The 21,014-nt window shown below is 41.0% G+C and overlaps 1 protein-coding gene across 1 annotated transcript in view; it reads left to right on the plus strand.

Moving 5' to 3' along the window:
- The window catches only part of SPTBN5 (spectrin, beta, non-erythrocytic 5), a gene marked incomplete at its 5' end in the record, with an annotated part of 78,764 nt that overhangs the window by 25,802 nt on the left and 31,948 nt on the right, over positions 1–21,014 (plus strand). Inside the window, 6 exons of the mRNA XM_010287708.1 lie at positions 10,888–10,992; positions 11,978–12,163; positions 16,112–16,267; positions 16,866–17,057; positions 17,696–17,791; positions 20,578–20,696. Of these exons, the coding sequence (XP_010286010.1) occupies positions 10,888–10,992; positions 11,978–12,163; positions 16,112–16,267; positions 16,866–17,057; positions 17,696–17,791; positions 20,578–20,696 (854 nt within the window). The remainder of the gene's footprint in view (positions 1–10,887; positions 10,993–11,977; positions 12,164–16,111; positions 16,268–16,865; positions 17,058–17,695; positions 17,792–20,577; positions 20,697–21,014) is intronic.

A 21,014-nucleotide genomic window follows, 5' to 3' on the forward strand; every position in this document is an offset into this window, starting at 1 on the left:
CACCTTCTGCACCTGATTTTTTTTTATTTTTTTATTTTTTTTAAATAGAGCACTTAGGTTGAAAAGAACACTCTAATTATGGAAAAAAGATTCATAAACATTTTTGTTTCTCATTTTTGCTTATATTTAATCCTCAAAAGATTACAGCTGATTGAAGAACTGTTGCTTTTGTGAGAGGTCTGTACATGTAAAGAATTACAGTTGCATGCTCACACAGTTACTATTATAAAATGGAAAAGTAGGTCACCATGGTGTGACCATATAGACAAATGGCTCTGATATTGTAGTCAGTGACCAAATATCTACCTGCAATCTACCAGGGAAACTACAGAACACCATGGATTTCTAAACTGGTAATTTGGATATCACAATCAGCCATACGTCTCCTCCTTCACTGACACAGTCCCTACCATCACTGAATTTTACCACAACGCCTAGGAAAGAACGTTACGGATTAGTGCTCAAATTTAATCCAGGTGATGTATAAGTGCTGTTAGGTGGGAAGAAGAGACACTGAATTTGTCCATATCCAAGGATGCAAACAAACAGAACTTCAATGAGCTGCAAGCATTCAGGATGAGTTTCAACTCTCACTACTCTGCATGCACCAGTTAGGCTGATAATGTGAACAGCTTTCCTTCCAGGAATTACTAGCTTTCCTCCATCATGATGACTCACTCCTGTGTTGTCCATTCTTGTCACCTTGGTTTTAACCCACAGCTGACACTAAGCAAAATACCATGAAAAAAAGGTAGCTGCCCAGGAACATCAGCTTGCCTCAGAGCTAAAGAGTACTGCTGAAAGCACCTCTCAGCTGTGCTTCAGAAATTCCACTGCTACCTGCTCATTTTAAATCATCAGTAAATTTTACTGATTTGAGACCTGGCAATGTTGACAATCACCTCAATGTCCACAGCACTATCAGTCCACAGTGAGTATAAATACAGAGTGATGCAGGTTTAGGCTATCACGCTGCTGAGAAGACAGAGACTACATGTGTTTACATACAAAATAAGCTGTACCTTTGAAGAATTTATGGGATGAAATCAATAAAGAAAGCAAATCATTGCAAGAAAAAGCTTATTTGCTGTTGTTCACGGAAGAACAGGAAAGAATTTACTTTCTACTGGATTCTAGTCCTTCTTTAATATGAAATGCATCAGCCTGGCCCTGAATAGAAATGGCAACATTGTTCTGATTCCTTTACAGCTGGAATTCCTGTATTCACAGAATATCCTCCATTGCTTTTGTTCTCTCATCTCGAAGTGTGATCATCTTCAAACAGGTTATTCCTGTGCTGCAGGACTCCCATCTAAATGAGGGAGAAATAACAAGAACTGCAAAGTTGTCTCTTGCAGCTGCCACCATCTGCCTTATGGATCAGTATATACAATTTGACAGTGAACTGAGGTTCCTTAGTCACTATTTGTATTTTATTTCTCTGCATTTGAAGAACAAGTGGAAGAGGAATCTATTCCTTTTGGATGGAGCTCTGTTACTACTATATGGCGTTGAAAAGAGGCTGCATAGTGACGCAGACTCTGCTCCCTAGGGAGACAGGCAGGAGGGTAGGAAAGCAGTCCTTTCAAACGCATTTTCAGAAAGTATTCAGCCAAGACATCATTTGAAGACTCCCAAACCACTTTCCTAACGGAAATATTGTCATTTGCTGCTTTCAGAAAGGACAAAAGCAAACACACATTCAAAAAAGATTCCTGTCAGGCAAACAAATATATGCAATTCCTCCACCCCTTGTGTTTCTTCTGACTTTTGTGTTTGAGGCAAAGCTCAGTCACGTGCATTTTGCTTTGCACATCTGCAAAATATGTGTGTAAGAAAGCAGCTTCTGTCATCCCATAATTTTTGGATCTTATTTTCCCGGTACTTCATATGCCTTAGACCAAGTCTCTCCCGCAGCAGCAAGCAACAGGGGAAGGAAGAAGGCAACAGAGCAGTGTTTTAAACTAAGAACTACTACTGAGAACTGCGCTCTCATTCACTGTCTGTGCCAGTGTGACAGGTCTGACTTTATGCCAGCATCTTATATTACATCCAAGTTACTTAAACCTTTGAAGGATTTCTGCAGGATTTAGTCTAGGATTGTTCTATGCTAAAGAAAATAGAGTACATGTGGAGAAAATTAGGCAAACATCTATCTTTTTAAATTTTTTTTATTATGAACTCAATTGTGCTATTGCATGCAACTTCTCCTAAGACCTGTGAGCAGAGATCTTGCCATTCAGAGTGCAGACAAGCAACAGCTGAAAAAGACAAGGAAGAAAAAGAATAATTTTTTATTTGGGCAGAAGCAGTATCCAGAACACTCTGCTCTGTTCTAACCTTTTCATAGCAGCAGATGCATTGCTCAGGTTAGCTGCTTTCCTTTTTTTCACAGACGAAATAACAGCGAGTGCGCAGGCTGTCTCTGGCAGGCGTTTTTGGCTCCCTCCTACTCTGTCTGCAGTCTCACTGTCAGAACACTCAGGGAACAGAGCCTCATGCTGTGTAATTTATCTTTCTGCCCATCCCACACTCATATCACTTTGCAGACATGACAGGCAGTGCTAGCAGTATTAGGAGAGCTGTGCGTTTTTATTTTGAATGTGGATTTTTTTAGTTTATAAATTTTTTCCTGGAGAATGTTTATTCATCTCTCATTCCTTTGAATCAGAGGAAGAATGGAAATTTCCAGAGCCAAAGGAAAAAGGATTAGGAGTTGGTTTTAAAAACAGGGGGAAAGGCAAGCTTCTGTGGCTTTGATTTTTGCATCGTTTAGGACTAAGCTTCAGAATGTCATGCAGGGACCATCGCTGCAAACTTTCATCTGCGACCTATGTCTCCACTGCAGAAGTGATGCTCTCTTCCAGCAGAATGACCCCACCTCCTCCTTTTGAATCTGCTGTGCGGGACAGGCCTTTTCAAAAGATGCCAGCATCAGCATGGCATCCTCCCACTGGTCAATCAGTTGCAGAGCTTGCTCCAGGAAATGCCAGCTCACCACCAAGCAGCATGTCTTCCGGAGCTTACTGTTCACGGCTAGATGTCGTCCTGGCACACACTGACCGGAGGAAAGGTTTTGGGAACACTGGTCACTGTGTCAGTCCATCTGATGAGACATCCAAGTGTTCCAGGCGTCCCAGGGACCCTCAGGGCCGTGGATATGGGGGTTCTGGCACTCAGTCAACATCTGCATCTTACAAGCAATATTCAGAAAGAGAAAAAAGTGTTCATCGTATTTCTCCTGAAAAAAACGATCCCTTGAAGCTTGCTGTATCTTTGCCCTCTGATGTGCTTTCCTGCAAAGCTCCACCAAGCTGGACATCGCGCCTAGACGTTGATCTGTCTGCTATTCCAGCTGTTTCTACGCTCCGCAGCAAAAATCTGCATGCATCCCTGGAACCTTATGATTCCCTCCTACCTCAACAAGGCTGTAGCCAGTGCAATGTCCAAATGCCAGACCTCCATGCTTCAGTGAAGCTTTACATTTCAACTTGCAGCTTGACAATAAAGCCTTTTCGAGCAGATTCTCATGGAAGTAGTCATGCTGATTCAAGTCTGCTCATGCCACAATTAGGGAAGATGCCTGAAACTCCCGCTGATCTTCCAACAGGATCTCAGAAACCAAAGCAAGGCTTCCCTTCAGGTGGGTCTCCAGCCCTTCAAATCACAAGATTTCATGTGACTTCCTCTAAGTATCCTGGCCTTCCCCAGCAAACTGCCTCCAGAGATATATGGCTGTCCCCAGCTGTGCTAACTGGAAGAGAAAATTCAGCTAGTGGGAATGAGGTCACAAGCAAGGATTTAAATCCAGAGCTGATTGTCTTTCAGAACCACGCTTCCTCTAGGCCAGAGTTTAGGAAGACTCCATGTGATGGTCTAACACCTGCTCACCACAAGGTTTCCAAAATCACTCTGATACTCGCCACCCCTTGGACTGCTATGCCTATCCAGGTGGTAAGAGAATTTAGAAGAAGCCCAAGTCCAACAATCTTTACCAAAACACATGATTCAGATATAGCTGGTCCACCCTTTCACCCCGTGGAGATTGGGGCTGGCCTCTCTCTATCAGTGAATCCAGTTTGCTGCTCAGGATTGCTTTCTAGCCATTGGGCAAGATCGAGTTTGAGACCTTCCCAGGAAACATGCACTCTAAAAAGTGTATGCCCTGATAACCTGTTGACAAACATACCAGCTCACACCACGTCTTCAACTCTCAGAGACACGGAGAGTGGATGGTGTCCCTCTATCGCTGTCAACATTGCATCCTTTGGATCTGGGAGGAGAGTGGTGAAGATTTCCATTCCATTCTAGGAACATTTGCAAACAGAATTTTTAAGCTGTGTTAATCAAGCCATGTGGATTTCTTTTTGTATGCTTCCTGCCATGTTCCCACTCCCTAGAGATGACTTGCAGGACAATCAGAAAGCTACTGGCGTTCTGTTGTCACCGAGGCTGCGGCTACAGCTTGATCCATCCTAAATGAAATCGAGCACTCTGATCTGACTGAGGACTTAATAAGTGTTTCATTTTAACCATTAGAGTACTATTGTCAACATGACATGCTCAAGGCTATGCATGTGCTTACAGATTTTGTGTAATTGGGACATAGTGCTCAGCACTTTGAAGTATCAAGACTTCTGAGCCAAGAACTGGTTTTCTTCTCTGCTGGTCGGTCTGGGACTTGGAACAAATTGTCAGTGTAGTTTTTCTTAGATCTTCCTGTTTCACTGTTTTCATTTTCTTACTTGTCAGATTATGCTGTATTTCTAAATGGTTAATTCCAGGTTTTGTAACCTTTAAAAGTAATACTTGTTTTCAAAACCAAATATTTAAGTGTGTAGGAAGAAATCACTTTTTTTTTCTCCTTAGAAAAAGAGAGGTACCACCCTTTCCTGAGGGAAATTAAGGGAATTTAGTCTCCATAGCATCTCAAATTTGGATATCCCAGCCAAGTTTCTAGCAGAGAAACTATGGGGAGTTTAAGAATAATTTAGTCTGCCTTCAGACAAATGTTTCATAAGTAAATATTTCAATGATGATGTTGTATGGGCATGGGATTCTGGTCTAACACCTACTACTTACAGGATAGGGGTTGAGCTTGCGAATTTTAAAGAAGGAGGGTATAGGTGGAAGAAAGGGATCATAGCAGTTATGGGAAAACAAACACTGACTTCTCTTGGTGTTTTTCCCGTATATATTTCCAATATCAGTTAATTATATTCTTATGCTGATGAGACAGCATGCTGTGGGAGGGAGGAAGGAAATTATAAGTACATTTAATATCAGAATTTTACATCTAAATTGTGAGGTCAGAGGCCAATAATACAGTGATGTCAGTATGATAGAAAAGGTGTATGTATTTTTTTTTATAAACCACTTCAGTGTGGTTTATTCCACTTGCCGTTATAGTATGATAACTTGTTATAAATTTTACTGCAATGAAGCATAGTACAACATATTTGTGAACCATATATAACCATGGTATTAAGCACATTTATTTACTTTGCTAAAAAAAATGTGTCTCCTCATTAATTCTTTTTTATATTTACATTTATCAGAAGTAAGTCAAATCAAAGATTGTTATCTGTCTGGACAGAGAGTTTGGACTTGATTACATGCTTTAAGTGAAGGCATTTAAAACTGGCTTTTAGTACAGGCTTAGAGCTCAAAGATTTTCAGCGGAGTTCCAGCAATCTCAGCAGCAAGCCCAGGGCAGGCAGTGGGGGGCAAAATCGTGGAGCTTGTTTATACTGTGAAGAGCAGAAGTAGGAGAGGGGACTGGATTTGCACAAATACTTAAGATAATTTTTCTTCTAGAGAAATAAAAATGACATTTCTTGGATGACAAATTTCTTTTGGGGTTGTGTCAGCTTCTAGGGTGTATAAATGTGAAGTTGTGGCATCCAGAGAGCATAGTTATCCTAAGACTAAAATATTTCATTCATTATTTCTCCAAAAGCTAGAGCTGGCCTGTGCTGTCACATAAGTGTGTATATAGTACTATTTTATTTTAAATGTACTCTTTTTTTTTAATTGGACCTTGCATTTAGTTCTGCATTAACTTGTATGTAAAATGTAAGTAAGATGTATGTAAGTTAATGTGTGCATTAACTTGTCTTATGACAGTGAGGCTAAATCTATGCAATGAGCTCAGAAATAATGAAAAATTCCTGTTAAGTAGGGTTAAAACCTCCATTTCTGTGCTTTGCATTGTTAATAACTTGGCTATTTGTTTCATGCTCCATTTCAAATCTCAAAAAGGGTGATGTCCATTTTGTGGTTTTAAGCATCTTTGCAAGTCTTCACTTAAAAATGAGTCCGTTTATATAGCGAGTGGCCAAGTCTTTGGTGCTTTTTGTGGCCAAGCATTAAATTCCTGATGATGGGCCATAATTCATAACAGAAACAAACTTGAAAGAAAGTTTATACCCGCTGTGTGCTGTGGGAGACCCTGGTAGGTTACCTGAGGAGAGCTATGCAGCGTTTTGTATTTGAAATAAATATGTCTCATTCAAAGCAAGAGTTTTGGGGACGTGTCTAAAAATATGCCAAAAAGTGGTGTAATTGGCCACAGGCCTGCATTGTGGTGTGGGAGCCCATTTCTATTCTGCTTTCAGATTGGTATAACAAATGCTTAAATGAAAAAAATGTTGCGGTTCTGATTCTAGCAATTGCTGTAATATCATATCTGTTTAAAAGATGAATGGAAAGTTTTTACCTCACCAGCTCTCCAAGTAGCACTATTAATGCTACTGGGGCTGCTTTCTTCTTAACATGTTGCCACCAGCTCTCCTGTAATGTACACAGCCAGTTTTCTTTTGCACCAATTTTCTTTTTGAGCACCAGTTTTCTTTCTCAGCATTAAAATATGGGTTCTCAAGAGCACTTGCACAGGTTTCTACTTGGAGGACCTGGTCCAAAGCTTTCAGAGATCAGGAGAACTTTTTCCCGCTGCTGTAACAGCTGAAGGAATGGGGCTTTGAATGCCTAGTGTTGTTTGTGTGTAGTGATTTTCAGTGGGAGCAAAACACTGAGCACTCCAGTGGCAGCTGCTTATGACTCAGCATCCCACATCCCTGCTCTCAGATATCTCTGTTCTCCTTTTCCAAAGAAAGTAACCATCTTTACCAGTAGATGTCCCTTGTCTTTTCCTTCCACCACAGGTATATGAGCAGGAAAACTAGTGGCTGACCTTTTCTTCAGTTATCACAGCAGTTTCACTGCTAACAGTTACTAAAAAAAGGTCCTGGAGTGATATGTGGAAAATTATGGGAATTTTCTGTTTCCTCGGGTAAATTTTTTTGACCAAAAATGGTAGATAATTCACAAAATATGACAAAAGAAGTCACAATACTTTTAAAGCAGCATTTAAAACCCGTAATAGAGATGCGGCATGTGGCTGTATGTTTGTGTACCCCAAACAGGAGTCAGTTACATTCAGCCAGTAACTTTTTATTTCAGTGTTAGTAAGAGCAGTGTAAATATGGATAGTAATTATAGGCAGCTTAACAAAGCATTACAGTAGACAGACCTGGAGTCCACATGTGTGGAGATCTTCCTTCACAAGAGCAAACAAAATCCAAAAAGCTCTAGAAAAAATACAATCTGTCATAATTTCATACACTTGATGAGTAGGATAGATCAAAGGATTAAAGTTTGAATGACAGAATATCTGCCTTCTGGTGGGAGTTGTATTTAACATACAAAGGCATAACAGAGGCATTAATGTTAATGTATTTCTTTAGGCATCCTGGTGATTTATGGGTCATACTTATTAAAAACTTAGGCCTGTTGTACAATGGCCTTCCCCTCTTCTTGCCAGTGATTACTGTGTTGGGATTTATTCACCTCTCTTTCTGATAGTTGGCATGGATTAGTATAGAGCAGTTTGAACATCTGGCCTGGGCATGTGTGGTGGGTTGACCTTGGCTGGATGCCAGGTGCCACCAAGTTTTTCTATCACACCCCTCCTCAGCAGGACGGAGCAGAGGAGAAAATAAAATGGAAAAAAACATGTGGGTCAAGATAAAGGCAGATTAAGAAAAGCAAAGGCCATGGGCAGAAGTAAAGGAAAACAAAATATTTATTCTCTACTTCCCATTAGCAGGCGATGTCCATCCACTTTCCAGGAAGTAGGGCTTCACTACGCATAGCGGTTGCTCTGGAAGACAAACATTGTAAAAAAAGAATGCCCCCCACCCCCTTTCTCTTAGCTTTTATTGCCGAGATGACATCATATGGTGTGGAATATCCCTTTGGTCGGTTTGGGTCAGCTGTCCTGGCTGTGTCCCCTCCCAGGATCTTGCCCACCCCCAGCCTACCAGTGAGGGGGGAATGTTGGAGACACAGCCTTGATGCCATGTGAGCACTGCTCAGCAGTAGCCAGACACTGGTGTGTTATCAACACCTTTCTAGCTACCAGTACAAAGCGCAGCACTATGAGGGCTACCATGGGGAAAATTAACTCCGTCTCAGCCAGACCCAATACAACATGATATTCTTCTGTATACACAAAATATTTCTTTCATTAACTCCCAAAAAATGAATCAGAAGTTCAGGCCAAGTCTGCCTGTCAGTCCTCTTAGACACAGCTGCCAAGGAGGGCTGAGTGGTGGCAGCAGTAATAAGGTCCATTGACCAGCTGGATATCAAGTCAGCAAAGCGAGGTAATGACTGAATTCTGGGGTCTGTCCAGGAGGACCAGGACAGGACTCAGGCCTTCCCTCAACACTGGGCTGGGGCCAGGGCTGAGCCTCAGAGGGACCCCCAGGTGGGAGTAGGGGAGCCATCCAAAGGCTGGTCAGGGCCACCAGAGCCTGTTGGTGCACTCAGACCCTGACAAGTAGGTGTGGATTCCCCTGCATATAACACATGCCTGGGAAACTTCTCCTTCAGAAGATGCCCTGTGAGGTTAAACAGTCATCCAATGCTTCTGTCCAGACAATGAATATCATTACTGGTTTTCTAAAGTAGCTGCTGAAGAACATCTTTTCTCTCATGTAAAAAACACCCTGTCAGACTGCTACAGAACTGTAATGTTTGGCAAAGCAAGAGAGATCTCTCTAGATGTTATTTTTCCTGTGCACATCTATGGTTTTGAGGCACAGATTTACCCATGCTCTTTACCAAACCTCTTCTGAAACTAATAGGAGTTGTGTTGTTTCACTGGTTCTATTCTGTTTCTTTCCAGCCTCTTAATTCTTTCACACTATACCACTGATCTCAAATTTTTCTTCCATCTCTTAATTGCACTTTACCTAGTTAGAGTTACTGGTTGGAATTTATCATCCTTAATCAAATACTTACAATTCCATGAGCTCACAGAATGGATTACATAGTGCTGTGTCCTAACCAATAAATGTAGTCCCTCGTAGCAGCCTGAACTCCAAAAGTCTGTCCAATCATACTCACTCCACTGTGAACCTTGTCCATAGTTAATTTTTGCTCATGTCCCATCAGAGCCTCTGACTGGGGTTTTTGTCCTGCTGTTTTCTCATCATTGAATAAGGGAAGAAACAGTGGGCAATTAAATCCACTGGAAAAGAATAAATTCCTACTGGCCTGCAGAAAAGCTTGGTTTTTTTCCAGATAATAGATAACTACATTGTTTATTCTTTTGCATTTGACAAAACTGAAAATAACAGAATGCATGGGAGAAATAATTGGGCAGTCAGTATTCTTAACACCGGAAAAGAGTCGAGAAACACTGTGGTGCGTTAGAGATGTATGTGTGTATAGTTAGAAAAGGTCCTCACAGTGTTAAAAGAGAATAGTACAGAGGTAAGTTTCCTTAAAACTGCATTTGTTATTTTAGACTAAGGTCTTTCTGCGTCAGAGACTGTTAGGACAGACAGTAAATAAAATTAATGCAGGCAAGTTAGAAAGATGGCCTGTAAAAAATAATAGTTGTAATGCACTTGTTACAGGTGCAAACTATGACATTTTTCAGGAATAATCAGCTGCATAAATACAGGATGGGTACAAGCTGGTCTAAGCAGTTCTTCTGAAAATGTTCTGGAAGCTTACAGTAGATTGCAAGGTGAACTTGAGTTCATGGTATTGTGTAAAAGATCAGCACCATACACAGATACATGTGGAAAGCTTGAAAAAGCACACAAGTTCTCTGCTGTCTTCAATACCTTCACTCTGGCAACCTTACTGCTTATTGCCACTTATTCCGTCAAGTATTAGGAACCTCATTTCAAAATAAGTGGAAATGGAGAAAACACAGAGGAGAGCAATAAGAATAATCAGAATCAAGAAGACACAGACTTTGAGGAACGATTGATCAGATCAGGGTAGTTTTAGCCTAGAGAAGATAGAAATCCCAGTATGCAAAACGCCTGCAAACATGTACGAGGCTGAAGCAAATGTAAAAGGAATTATCTCCTTTCTGTGATGAATAGGGCAGTATGTAATGAGGTGAAGCGTTAGCAATGCATTTTTAGGCTAGATATTTGGAAAATCTTGCTAGTGGTAAAGGTAATGAAGCACTGGAATAAATTGCTCAGGGAGGCTGCAAAGTCTCTGTATTGGAAGTCTTCTAAGAAGGAATTATACAGACATCTGTCAGACATGACAGTGTTGATCTTGCTTTGGATTACAAGGATGGCTTAGACCTCTGGAATTCACTGCCAGCCTTGTGACTTAGTGATTGCAATAAGCAGTGATAAGTCACTTTCCTTAGCTGGACCTGTTAATGCTTCTCTTCCTTGCTCAAGACCATGGAGCTCTATTATTTAATTTCCAATTTCATTTGCCTTCTGTTCCTTTTTTTTCCTCTCAAGTGTACTCTCAACTGTAGAGTTAATGCCTCTTCTCACATTTATGAATCAGGTTTATGTGATAATTAATCCACTGAGAAAAATATGGAACTTTTTTTTATAGATTTATTTGAAAAGCAGTGACCTTGGAAGCTCTGTGGATGAAATAGAGCAACTGATAAAGAAACATGAGGCTTTTGAAAAGCTGCTGGCATCACAGGATGAGAAGGTACAAAAATCAACAAATATTCTACCAATGCACGAGCTAGAATGATTTTTTTCATTTTTTTTTTTTAATATGGCAACACATGAAATTGCTGACAGGTGTGATATGCCTGATATGGTTGAAACAAAGAGAAAATGGGGAAGCTTAGTGAAAAAGACGCAGAGCAGTGGAGAACAAATGTTAAACATGCCCAAGTCCTGCCTGTATTGTCTTGCAGTAGACTGGAAAACTACTTAGTAAGTTGAATAGTGGGACTTACAAGAAGAAATATTTAAAACGGGTCATATTGTGTGTTATGGATATCAGAAGTTTCTGCTTTTTCATAAAAAAATCAGTGACTTTTAAAGCAAGTAAAATACAGTAGGTCAGAGAAGATGACTTGTATAATTATTTAAATATACAGTTGATATACAATGTCTGTACCAAATCGGCTAGTCTCTTTGCACCTTTGGAATAGATGCTGAATTACACACCCACATGTAAAGGAATCTGCCTGGAGGGTGACCACTGCTGTAATTCACCCAGGCTAGGGCTGAACTCAAACGTATGAGTTTTAATTAAGTCTCATGCCTGTGTTCCCCAGAAGGAATGAGCCCCCAAAACCTATGCCAGCTCCCTGACAGACTGATTGTTCATGCTGAGAGCTACTTTCCAACACCTGGTTTCCACAAAACAATAAAGCCTGAGTGCTCATGGGAGTCAGGCTTTCTCCATGATTCCTTGCACTGGATGATCAGTGGCATAGGGACTCCTGGAGCTACAGCTTTATTTCATTTAAGTAGCCAGGTTATACTACAGAGACCAATGACAAGGACATCGTAGATGTGACATAGTACAGGGCGAGGGGAATGCTGGTTAGATTGTCCCTGCTATTCTTGTTCATTCCAGAAAAAGAGATAGTCTTTTAGTTATGGAAAGGAACCTGGTTTTTGTTTCTTTCACACCACTTGAATTCATAAAAGTAATGTCAGATTTGTTGCCTCCTCAGATGATGTCTCTTCAAGAACAGGCAAGCAGGCTAGAAAAGGTTGGTGGACTGGAAGGGCTAAAGATCCAGCACAAACTGAATGCCATTTGTGAGAGGAAGCTGCAGATCAAGGATCTATCCCAGAGTAGGAGAGAGACACTTCAGACTGCCCTTCTTCTGGCACTTTTCTACCAGAACTTGGAAGAGGTAAGAGGGTTTTAGACTGCGATGGGGGTGGAAGGCAGAGGAGCTGCCTACCTCTGTTGGATGAAGTGCTCGCCCTTGCCAGAGATTAGATGGATTGACAATCTACTCTGGTGTGGTAATTCCTGTTCTGCCACACAAAGGTATAGCATTGCTGTTGCTATACCATCGTTGTGGCATTGTTCTCATTACAGCTGCTTTACACATCAGGAGCTCTGCCAAAATAAAACTAATAAAAGGAAAACTGCCAGCTACTACCTTATGTTTCCTTTGGTGGGAAAGAAATGCTATTTCAAATCAGGGAGAACAGAAAGTGTAAAGCATTACGGCAGGAGTGCCAAGCTTTACTACTGGCTGTTCACTGAAGGCCAGTGCTGTAACTTAGCATAGCTCTTCAGCTACTGTAGACTGGTCTCTACAGAATATGTTTGTCTCTGTCTCCTGTTTTGGCATTAGTCCTGTAACTGAATAGCTCTACTCCTGGCACTACTGTTGGAAAGACATAATAGGTCAGTCTTTCAAAGACACAATGTGTGTGACTGAAAAATGTGCTAGCATCCGGTGTGCTGGCATGAACAACAGCACACAGGCCCAGAGGGACATTTACAAACACTCTTGCTGGTCTAGTATGCACCCATTCTGCTGCTGCATCCCATAGAATATTCTCCATGGTTTAAAGAAAAACTGCAGTTTCTTGTCACCTGTCCATGAAAAAGACACATGACCTGACAGAGGTCAAATTATGATTGGCACCAAAGGTGAATGAATGCCTGTAACACAGCTAATGCTGATAAACAATTTTATTTTTTTAAGAGTAATCTAAGGAATAAATGGCTGCTAAAAATCCATGTACAGCACAATAATATTTTCAAAATAGCAATGTACCATTGATGTAAATATCACAGAACTGCCAACATCCTCCTTGGCAGAGAAACTGTCAATGCCCTTGTAGAAATACAATCAACCTGTTAGGTAGGAATACGTCTGCATTTCTTCCCATCTCTCTGTAATTGTCAAATCAGTGCTTGGTCTGGGGGTCCCCCTTCATTCTTGAATCACACACTTATAGCAGAGTATCTGGACCTCTATAGTGAGAAATGTTTCCCTTTTCTCATCTACTTTCTCCACATAAATTCAGTCAAGAGTTCTACAGGGAGTTTTTGCTCTCAAACTACCTGCTCATTTACCTCTCCAATCTGAATTCATTGTCTACTGCTGTAGAATGTGAACACCACCAAAGAATTAAAAAAACCCAACCAAATTACAGTATTATCTCTCTTCCTCTTTGTTGGGTAGATGGAATGTTTAATTTGATTTTAATGATGTTCTGGGTGTGTAGAAGTTCATATATGAGAATAGTCCCCAAAGGGATGTTAAATTGCAGAGGTGAGTTTTGAGTTTAGCTGTGAAATCAATGAGGTCATTGCTTATTCTTACTTATTAGAACAAGTCCCATAGCTTGGGTCCTACTCCCCTGAAAACTCACCCTCCTGCAATGATCTTAAATTATTTCCATTGATCAGACAGAGTGTTTTGTGGCAGCAGAAAATAGTGATCGCTGTCACCATTAAAAGTCTCACAGTTACTCTCTAGAAGCAATTACGGAGAGACCTACATGCATCAGTACAAAGACAACACAGTCTGTGATTACTCATGAGCAAACAGAGAGCTCAGCATCATATGGTCTGCTTAGAAGGCTAGCTGCTGCAGTTCGTACCATTTTCAGGGCATAGAACTTTTTTTTTTCTGCACAAAACCCACAACAACTAACTTAGGAGGTCACCTGCCGCTCACAAAATAGGACATACTCTCCTACAGTAGAAATATGGTGCTTTTCTAGTCCCAAAGAAGTGAGATGGACTTACAGACTATCCTTTTGTCCCAAAGTCTGTACCTTAGAGTTAACATGGAAGGCAAATAAACAGGTTACTACTTAGAAATATGTGTATTCATGTAAGTTATTGCAGAGGAAAGATCATACAGTTGAAAGCTTCTACTTCTAAAGATGGATCTCAGTTTTAATGCTGACTCTGAAACCTGCTCATCGTATCAGTGGCACTTAACTTCCTTTCCTTGTCACCCCCTCTACAAGAGAATAAAAAACGTTTACTACTTTATCTCAGAGGATTGAGAGAATTATTTATTATCTCTAAATATCTAGAACAGGCACAACACTTTATATGCTTTAAATATTTCTGTTATTAAAAATCAGTGTAATTTACAAAAAGTTTGTGTTCTTGAGGTTATGGTAACTGATATTCCGAAAATGTAGGTTTCTAAATTGATAGTGCCCATATTTTTTATGAGTCCCATAGAAATAAGCCTGGTCCCATGTACCTACACTGAGCATAACACTAGGCTCAATGTCGTCTTCAATAAAGTGGAAATGCCTATCCAGACAACTGTAAGTCTTTCCATAGAAAGATCTTGGGACAACAGATCAGCCTTGCTTCATATCTGAATGGGGACATGGGGCAAGGAGAAGGATCTCTCTTTCTCTAGAGCCATCCTAAGTAAGCCTTAAAATAAACCAAGCCACTGAGAGTGCAGATGTGATTTGTTTTTTATATGGCTTGGTTCAGTCTCTCTATAAACCATTGCTTATTATTAAAAAGTAGGAGAGAAAAAGCCTTTTAAGTAGTTATATACAGGGGATTCATTTGTTTCTCATCCTAACTGGATGACCCTCTCCCATACAAGTCAGTCAGTTAAGTGACGTTAAAGCGTTAATGTATGGCTGGGTAATGGGAGAAGGCCCTAGCTTGTGAGGAGGGTGTCAGAAATGAAAACAGCAAATGACAGCATGGTGTCCTGGGCAACCTTGACATAAGGCTCCTGTTTGAGTCTCTAACTGTGCTTTGGAGGGGAACAGTTTCTGGAGAGCATGCTGCTAGTGAAAGCTATTTCTGTTATTGTTTATAGAATTTCAGCAGCTGAAACAACACTTCAAATCATTAATTAACTGAGAAAATCCTCTGGTTGTCAAGTCTTGCGTTCATGTAGCGCAGTTCCACAAGGACAGCCAAGATGCTTTGAAACTGATAAAGCTGGTTTCAATTTGCTGTTCTTGTGTTGTCAAAACATTAGGTTACTTCAGTGGTTTGAGGACAACAGGATCAGTTACAACGTATGTCAAGTGTTCAGTTCTCAGTGTTTTGATGGATAGAAAATATTTCCTTCAGCACTAAGGCCTAAAGTTTAGCAGAGTTTAAAGAAAATTGTGGAAAACTTACTATTCTATTGTCCGTTTTATTCTGCATACATTTACATCCCCTAAAAAAGAATTTCCTAAGAGAAACACATAACCCTGGCTTCGTTAGCCCTCATGGTTCACCTGCTTGTCTGAACCTGATGTTCCTCACTAGACCATTTTGAATTTTACGAAGTATGAAAGCAAATAGAGTTGTATTTGCTTTCAAATAATCTGACTAGTGCTGGCCCCATCAGTAAAGCTTTATTGGCTTTACATTTTCTGTGTACGTCTCACAACATTACTGAGATCAGGAAATGTTAGTGCTGTTTTATAGGTGAGGCACAGAATTCTTAAGAATCTTAACCCAGCTTACAGATAGGTTAACAACAGAGATAGGAGATGAAACTCAGGGCCCTAAAACCAAGGCTCAGCTGACATAATTTCATTTTAAAGTTATGCAGTCAAGGCTGCATATCTGCTCAAGAATTCTCTGTATCTGTTCTAAAAGACTGAATAATCTGTTTATGGCTTGTGATAAAATTTGGGGAATTTAAGGAATTTTTCATTATTCTTGTGGTCAGATAAGAATTCTTTTCATTCCTATCTGCTTTTGTTTCCTATCAAGTAGAATAGTTCCGAAACTGGAGAGCCACCTGGCATAGCATAGACACTTGCATAGGACAATGACATGTCTTGGGAGGAGACCCCAGGACAGCCTGTACTTGTCATGCTAACTCTGATGCCTCACAATGCTGCAGGCAGAAGACTGGATCAGTAAGCGCATGCAGAAGCTACAGGATCCTTCCATACAAGACCCCAGCAATCTGCAGGACAAAATGAAGCTGCTGCAGAAACATCAGGTCTTTGAGGCAGAGATTCTAGCAAATGAAGAAATCATCACAGCTGTTAATAAGGTAACTCTCACTCTGACAGTGTTTTTACAGATTATTCCTGGTTATCCAAAGGGCAGATAGATGGAAGAAAAGGAAGGGTAGCTTGTTCACCACTTGTGTGACAAGAACTCAGTTGTTATGCCATGGAACTGGAATGCTGTTAATTTACAACAGAGAGATTTGTCTATCCAGGGAACGTCCATCTTTCCATATTGCCCGAACAGGCAGGTATCACTGACTTCTTCTTTGCCTGGGGTGATTACTCCTATAAAAGGTAAATAGGATTTCATATGCCCAGTTTGTGAACATTCTTGTTGAAACTGGGTGAATCACATAGCTGAAGGTACAATTATCTGTAATACCTCTCTTGGTGCTCCCAGTCCATGGATGTCATTCTTGGCAGAGATATATTCAAATCTTAGTGTTCTTGATTCCCTCCAGATGTAAAAGCTTGCCAGCTGAGCAATATCATTTGGGCAGTAAGAATTTATATTAGTAATTTATTGTGCAGTCCAGGTTAGGAAAGTGAGAGCGTCCTTCTGGAAAGGTCATGGTACATGGTAATCACATGGTAATTAGTGGCAACCTTAATTTCTAATTTCTTCTTCTGAATGTGAAGAAAGGAGAAGTCCTGTTATCAAAATGCCACCCAAAATCAGGAGAGGTCCGTCACCGAGTCCACATGCTTGAGGAGCATTGGGAGAAGTTGAAGAGAGCTGTTGCTGCCCGTGGAAAGATGCTGGAGGACAGCCGGGATTTCCTGGAATTTCTCCAGAAGGTGGACCAGGTGGAAGCCTGGATCAGGGAGAAGGTAAATGGAATCTAGTATTTAACCCAAGCAGCATACTAGAGACTGGCTATTTAGCAATGAACTTCTGATAAACGTGTCCTCTTCCAGGATATTTTCTTAGTGGCTTTTGCCTGGAAGAATCATGCCATGTTCTACAAATAATATGGAAGGAATGATTCAACAAATTCTAAAAATTTTCTGGAGTGTTTCCATGCCAGAGTCAGACAGTATTAGCACATGTCCTCATATAAAATGTGCACATAAAGAGATTGTGATTATTGGTAGTCATCTTGTGTGTCTCTATCAAGACAGAGAAATGAAAGAAGAATAGAATGGAAGAGACTTGAACCATCTGGCAACAGGCACTCACTCTCATTGTGTATCAAATCTGAAAGTTTCTCTTTGTAAGAGTGAAGGAAGAGTCACTTCATCCACTAAGTTTCCATTCAGAGGTTGCTTCCATAATCAGTAATAGGTTGGAGAGGGAGTTGGGGCTGTCTCATAAGTATCTACAGATCAGAAGAGACTACTTCAGAAGCTGTAGGTCAGTGATTTACAGACACACCACAGAACTGATTGCATCAGCATAAACACTGGGATATACTGTGTTCTTGTACTCTTAGCCTGAATGTTTGCCTGCCTGCTGCTTTTTTCCCCAGGAAGTCATGATTAATGTAGGTGATGTGGGAAACGACTATGAACACTGCCTGCAGCTCATGAAAAAGCTGAATGAGTTCCATGGAGCAACATCAGGGGTAAGCAGTGTTTTCCGTGTATATTCTTTGTGTGGCTGGAAGCAGCAGTTACCTTTTCAGCCCAGCAATATATCCAGATAGCAAACACAGTTCCAGTACCCTGAGGAGGTGAAAGATCGGGGGGTAGGAAGCATTACCACTTTATAAGCCCTTAAAATAGGTAAAATTTTCCTTCAGTGTGCCTTCTGCTTTGATGATGTCTAGACAGAGCTGCCAGGCACTCATGACACAACCTAAAATTTTGGATTACATTACATGACTGGAAAGCTGGTTGTGTGAGCCTGAACTTGAGCAAATTTCCAGTTTGGTTCATGCAGTCTGCAAGTCACAGTGAGTTCCATCCAAAGGTGGATTAAAAATGGTTGTTTCAGCCATGTTTGTTTGAATCTGAAAGTTGATATAGACCTTCCGTGAACAAGCCTGTTAACAAAAGATTGCCCACTTTTTCCATTTTCCTCCTTTATTTCTCCCTTCCCCTCCTCCTGAGGAACAGTCAAGTTTCTCATATTCCTTCATCCAAATGAAGCACATATATTTGGGGGACTCTGTTTATACAGCATATGTGGTAGGTCATGAATCATAACATTAATAAACAGACATTTAGTAAAACAAAGCAATGGTTTACACTTTGGATAGCAGCCATGTGACAAGACAGCTGCACAGTTCACCCTTTTGTGCTGTGATCTCTGACCCAGTTTTGTGGTGCTGAGTCATGCCAGCTGCCTCTCTTGCCCCCAGTGAGATGTGTTAACCTGGCCACCAAACCTTGTGAATGCTGGGGAACAGACATTGCCAGAGCAAGGGCCTCCTTGTGATGTGCTTCAGCTCCCATCATGAGAGCTGTGAGGCCATACATCGAGGGGATGCATTTGCAGCAGCCTCTTGTTCTCTCTGTTGGTGTGAACTGCTACAAATGTAGACTGCAGGTCTGAGTATCATGAAGGAAAGATTACTGTGCTGATTTGCTAGTCTGGAAGCTGTGAGGAAGGTCTGGAAGGAGGTGTATTAGGACTTTGTGAGTGAGGCTTAGTCTAATGTTCCCTCCTAATATTCTTTATCCTTTGTTTGCCTGTTATCTTGTTGCCAATTCCTGTTATGGCAGCATCCATCTTCTATTTCTGTTGCCTAATAGCAGAAGGAAACAATCCTCTTCTAGACAAAGTAACAGCATAGATATGCCTGACACCTGGGAGGAAACCCTGAGCCTCGCTTTCCAGAGGCTGGCAGAATTTCCTGTGACAATGCATTAGTACTGGGTTTGGGTTAGGGAGACAAAATACTCAAGCTTCAGCACCAGGGAATTAGTGAAGTGAGGAAACCTTTGTTTGCCCTTCAGCCCTCACCGGTTGAACTGTGAGCTAACGGATGGAGCAAGGGCCCTGCTACAGGTTGTACCAGCCAAAAGGAGGATGGTGAAAGAGACAGAAACAACACAGTGTCCCAGGTAGATTTTATGTGCCCACAGGAAACTCTTGGCCTTAGATACTGCTAGCTTGTAGCCACTGCTCCTGTACCACTCTGAACATGACTCCTACAGAAAAAGGCTGGGACAACAATACCCTCATAGCTGATGCATGATACAAACAGAAGCAGGCTGGTGCTGGCAGAGCGTGTGCATCCATCCAGTCTAGGTTTCCCCACTAGACAAATCTGAGATCAGGATAGGGAGCAATCATCCTGCACTGATGGCTGCCAGATTTTCAACTAGTATTCTGTCACATTGTGCTGCTGTTATTTCCCAGGAGAGGAGACTGTAGGATTTCTGAAGAATATCTGTCTACTGGTTTCTCTTGTTTACTTTATGGCTATGTATGATAGTAAAGAACATATGGAAGCATACATGTTGGTATGGATGTAGCATAAATAAAGTACAAATGGAGTCAATACTTCTATTAAGAGTATGCTGGCATCTTGCAGCTGTGCTTCTACTACACCAGTGTTTAATGTCTCCCCAGTAAGCTTGTGGGAGCATTTACTGGTCTTAGAAAAATAGAGAATGTTTTTGAATCTTGGAGCAATGTTCAGTGTTGGCCATCTGTCATGCTCCAAAAGAACAATTATTCCACTGTAGTCCAGATTATATGTGCAATGTGCAAATATTATCCTTTCTATGGTATGTATATGGGAAGCAAGTTGCCTCGAAGACTTAGCATACCTTTTAAAATGCAGTGATGTTGCTTTGGAAGAAAACATAACGGCATGGGTTGTCCGAGTTTCTCAAGGCTATATGGATTTTAAGCACTTATGGACAGAAGCCTATCTAGAAAAAACAGCGAGTAGGCCTGGGAGCCACAAGGCACTACCTGTTTGACAGAGGAACAATCTGCTACACATAGAATCATAAAATCTTTGGACTGAAAGGGACCTTTTAAGGTCATCTAGTCCAAACCCCTTGTAACAAACAGGGACATGTTCAACTAGATCAGGATCTTCAACTACATCAGCTGTTCCACAGTAGCCACCTATGTAACCAGCAACTGAACCTATGTTTCCTTAACAGATGAGACCCTGCTGGAATGTCTGACTTAGAAATGAAGCTCTGAGGGTCCTAATCTAGACCTAGATCTTTGTCCTTTCTCTAATGTCCTTTCTTGTCTTTGTTGTCTTCTCATCAGGGACTGGTAACACCAGCAGTTGTAGTAGAGCAAACCCTGTGTGTCTGAAATGTTTGGTAGTGAGCTAAAACCCTTACTTGATGCTGTTATTGTTGCTTTTCATGTCTCAGTGGAAAAACTCAGTCACAAACATTTCAAACACATACCTTTGTTCCTTTTCTCACTTTACAGGAGACAACAGTGGACGATGCTCACATCAGGGCTATCAATGCCCTGGCCATGAAACTGGAGAGACAGAATAAGGAAGAAACAAAGACAATATATGAGCGTCGAAAGCAGCTCAATGAGAAGTGAGTATGCTTTTAAAACTTCTGTGTAAAGCAAGAACAAGAAGGGCAGATTAGATGTCTTGGGCTGGCATAAAGGGAGGAATTGCAACGTTTATTTTCTTCTTTAACATCATGACTGACAAACATCAGGCACGGGAGTTGCCCTTCAAGACTCTCCAAGCAGCTAGCCAGAAGGATTTCTAACCCAGCAGGGCCAAAGTTATGTTTCTAGCCTTGAAGGCAAATATGCTGTTTCACAGCACTTTACACACTAGATCCATGAAGCCAAGACACTTCTATCTGTTCACATAGTTATCCTGGTGAAGTGTATATTGCTTT

The sequence above is a fragment of the Phaethon lepturus genome, unplaced genomic scaffold, assembly GCF_000687285.1.
Source record: "Phaethon lepturus isolate BGI_N335 unplaced genomic scaffold, ASM68728v1 scaffold15305, whole genome shotgun sequence".
NCBI classification, from domain to species: domain Eukaryota; kingdom Metazoa; phylum Chordata; class Aves; order Phaethontiformes; family Phaethontidae; genus Phaethon; species Phaethon lepturus.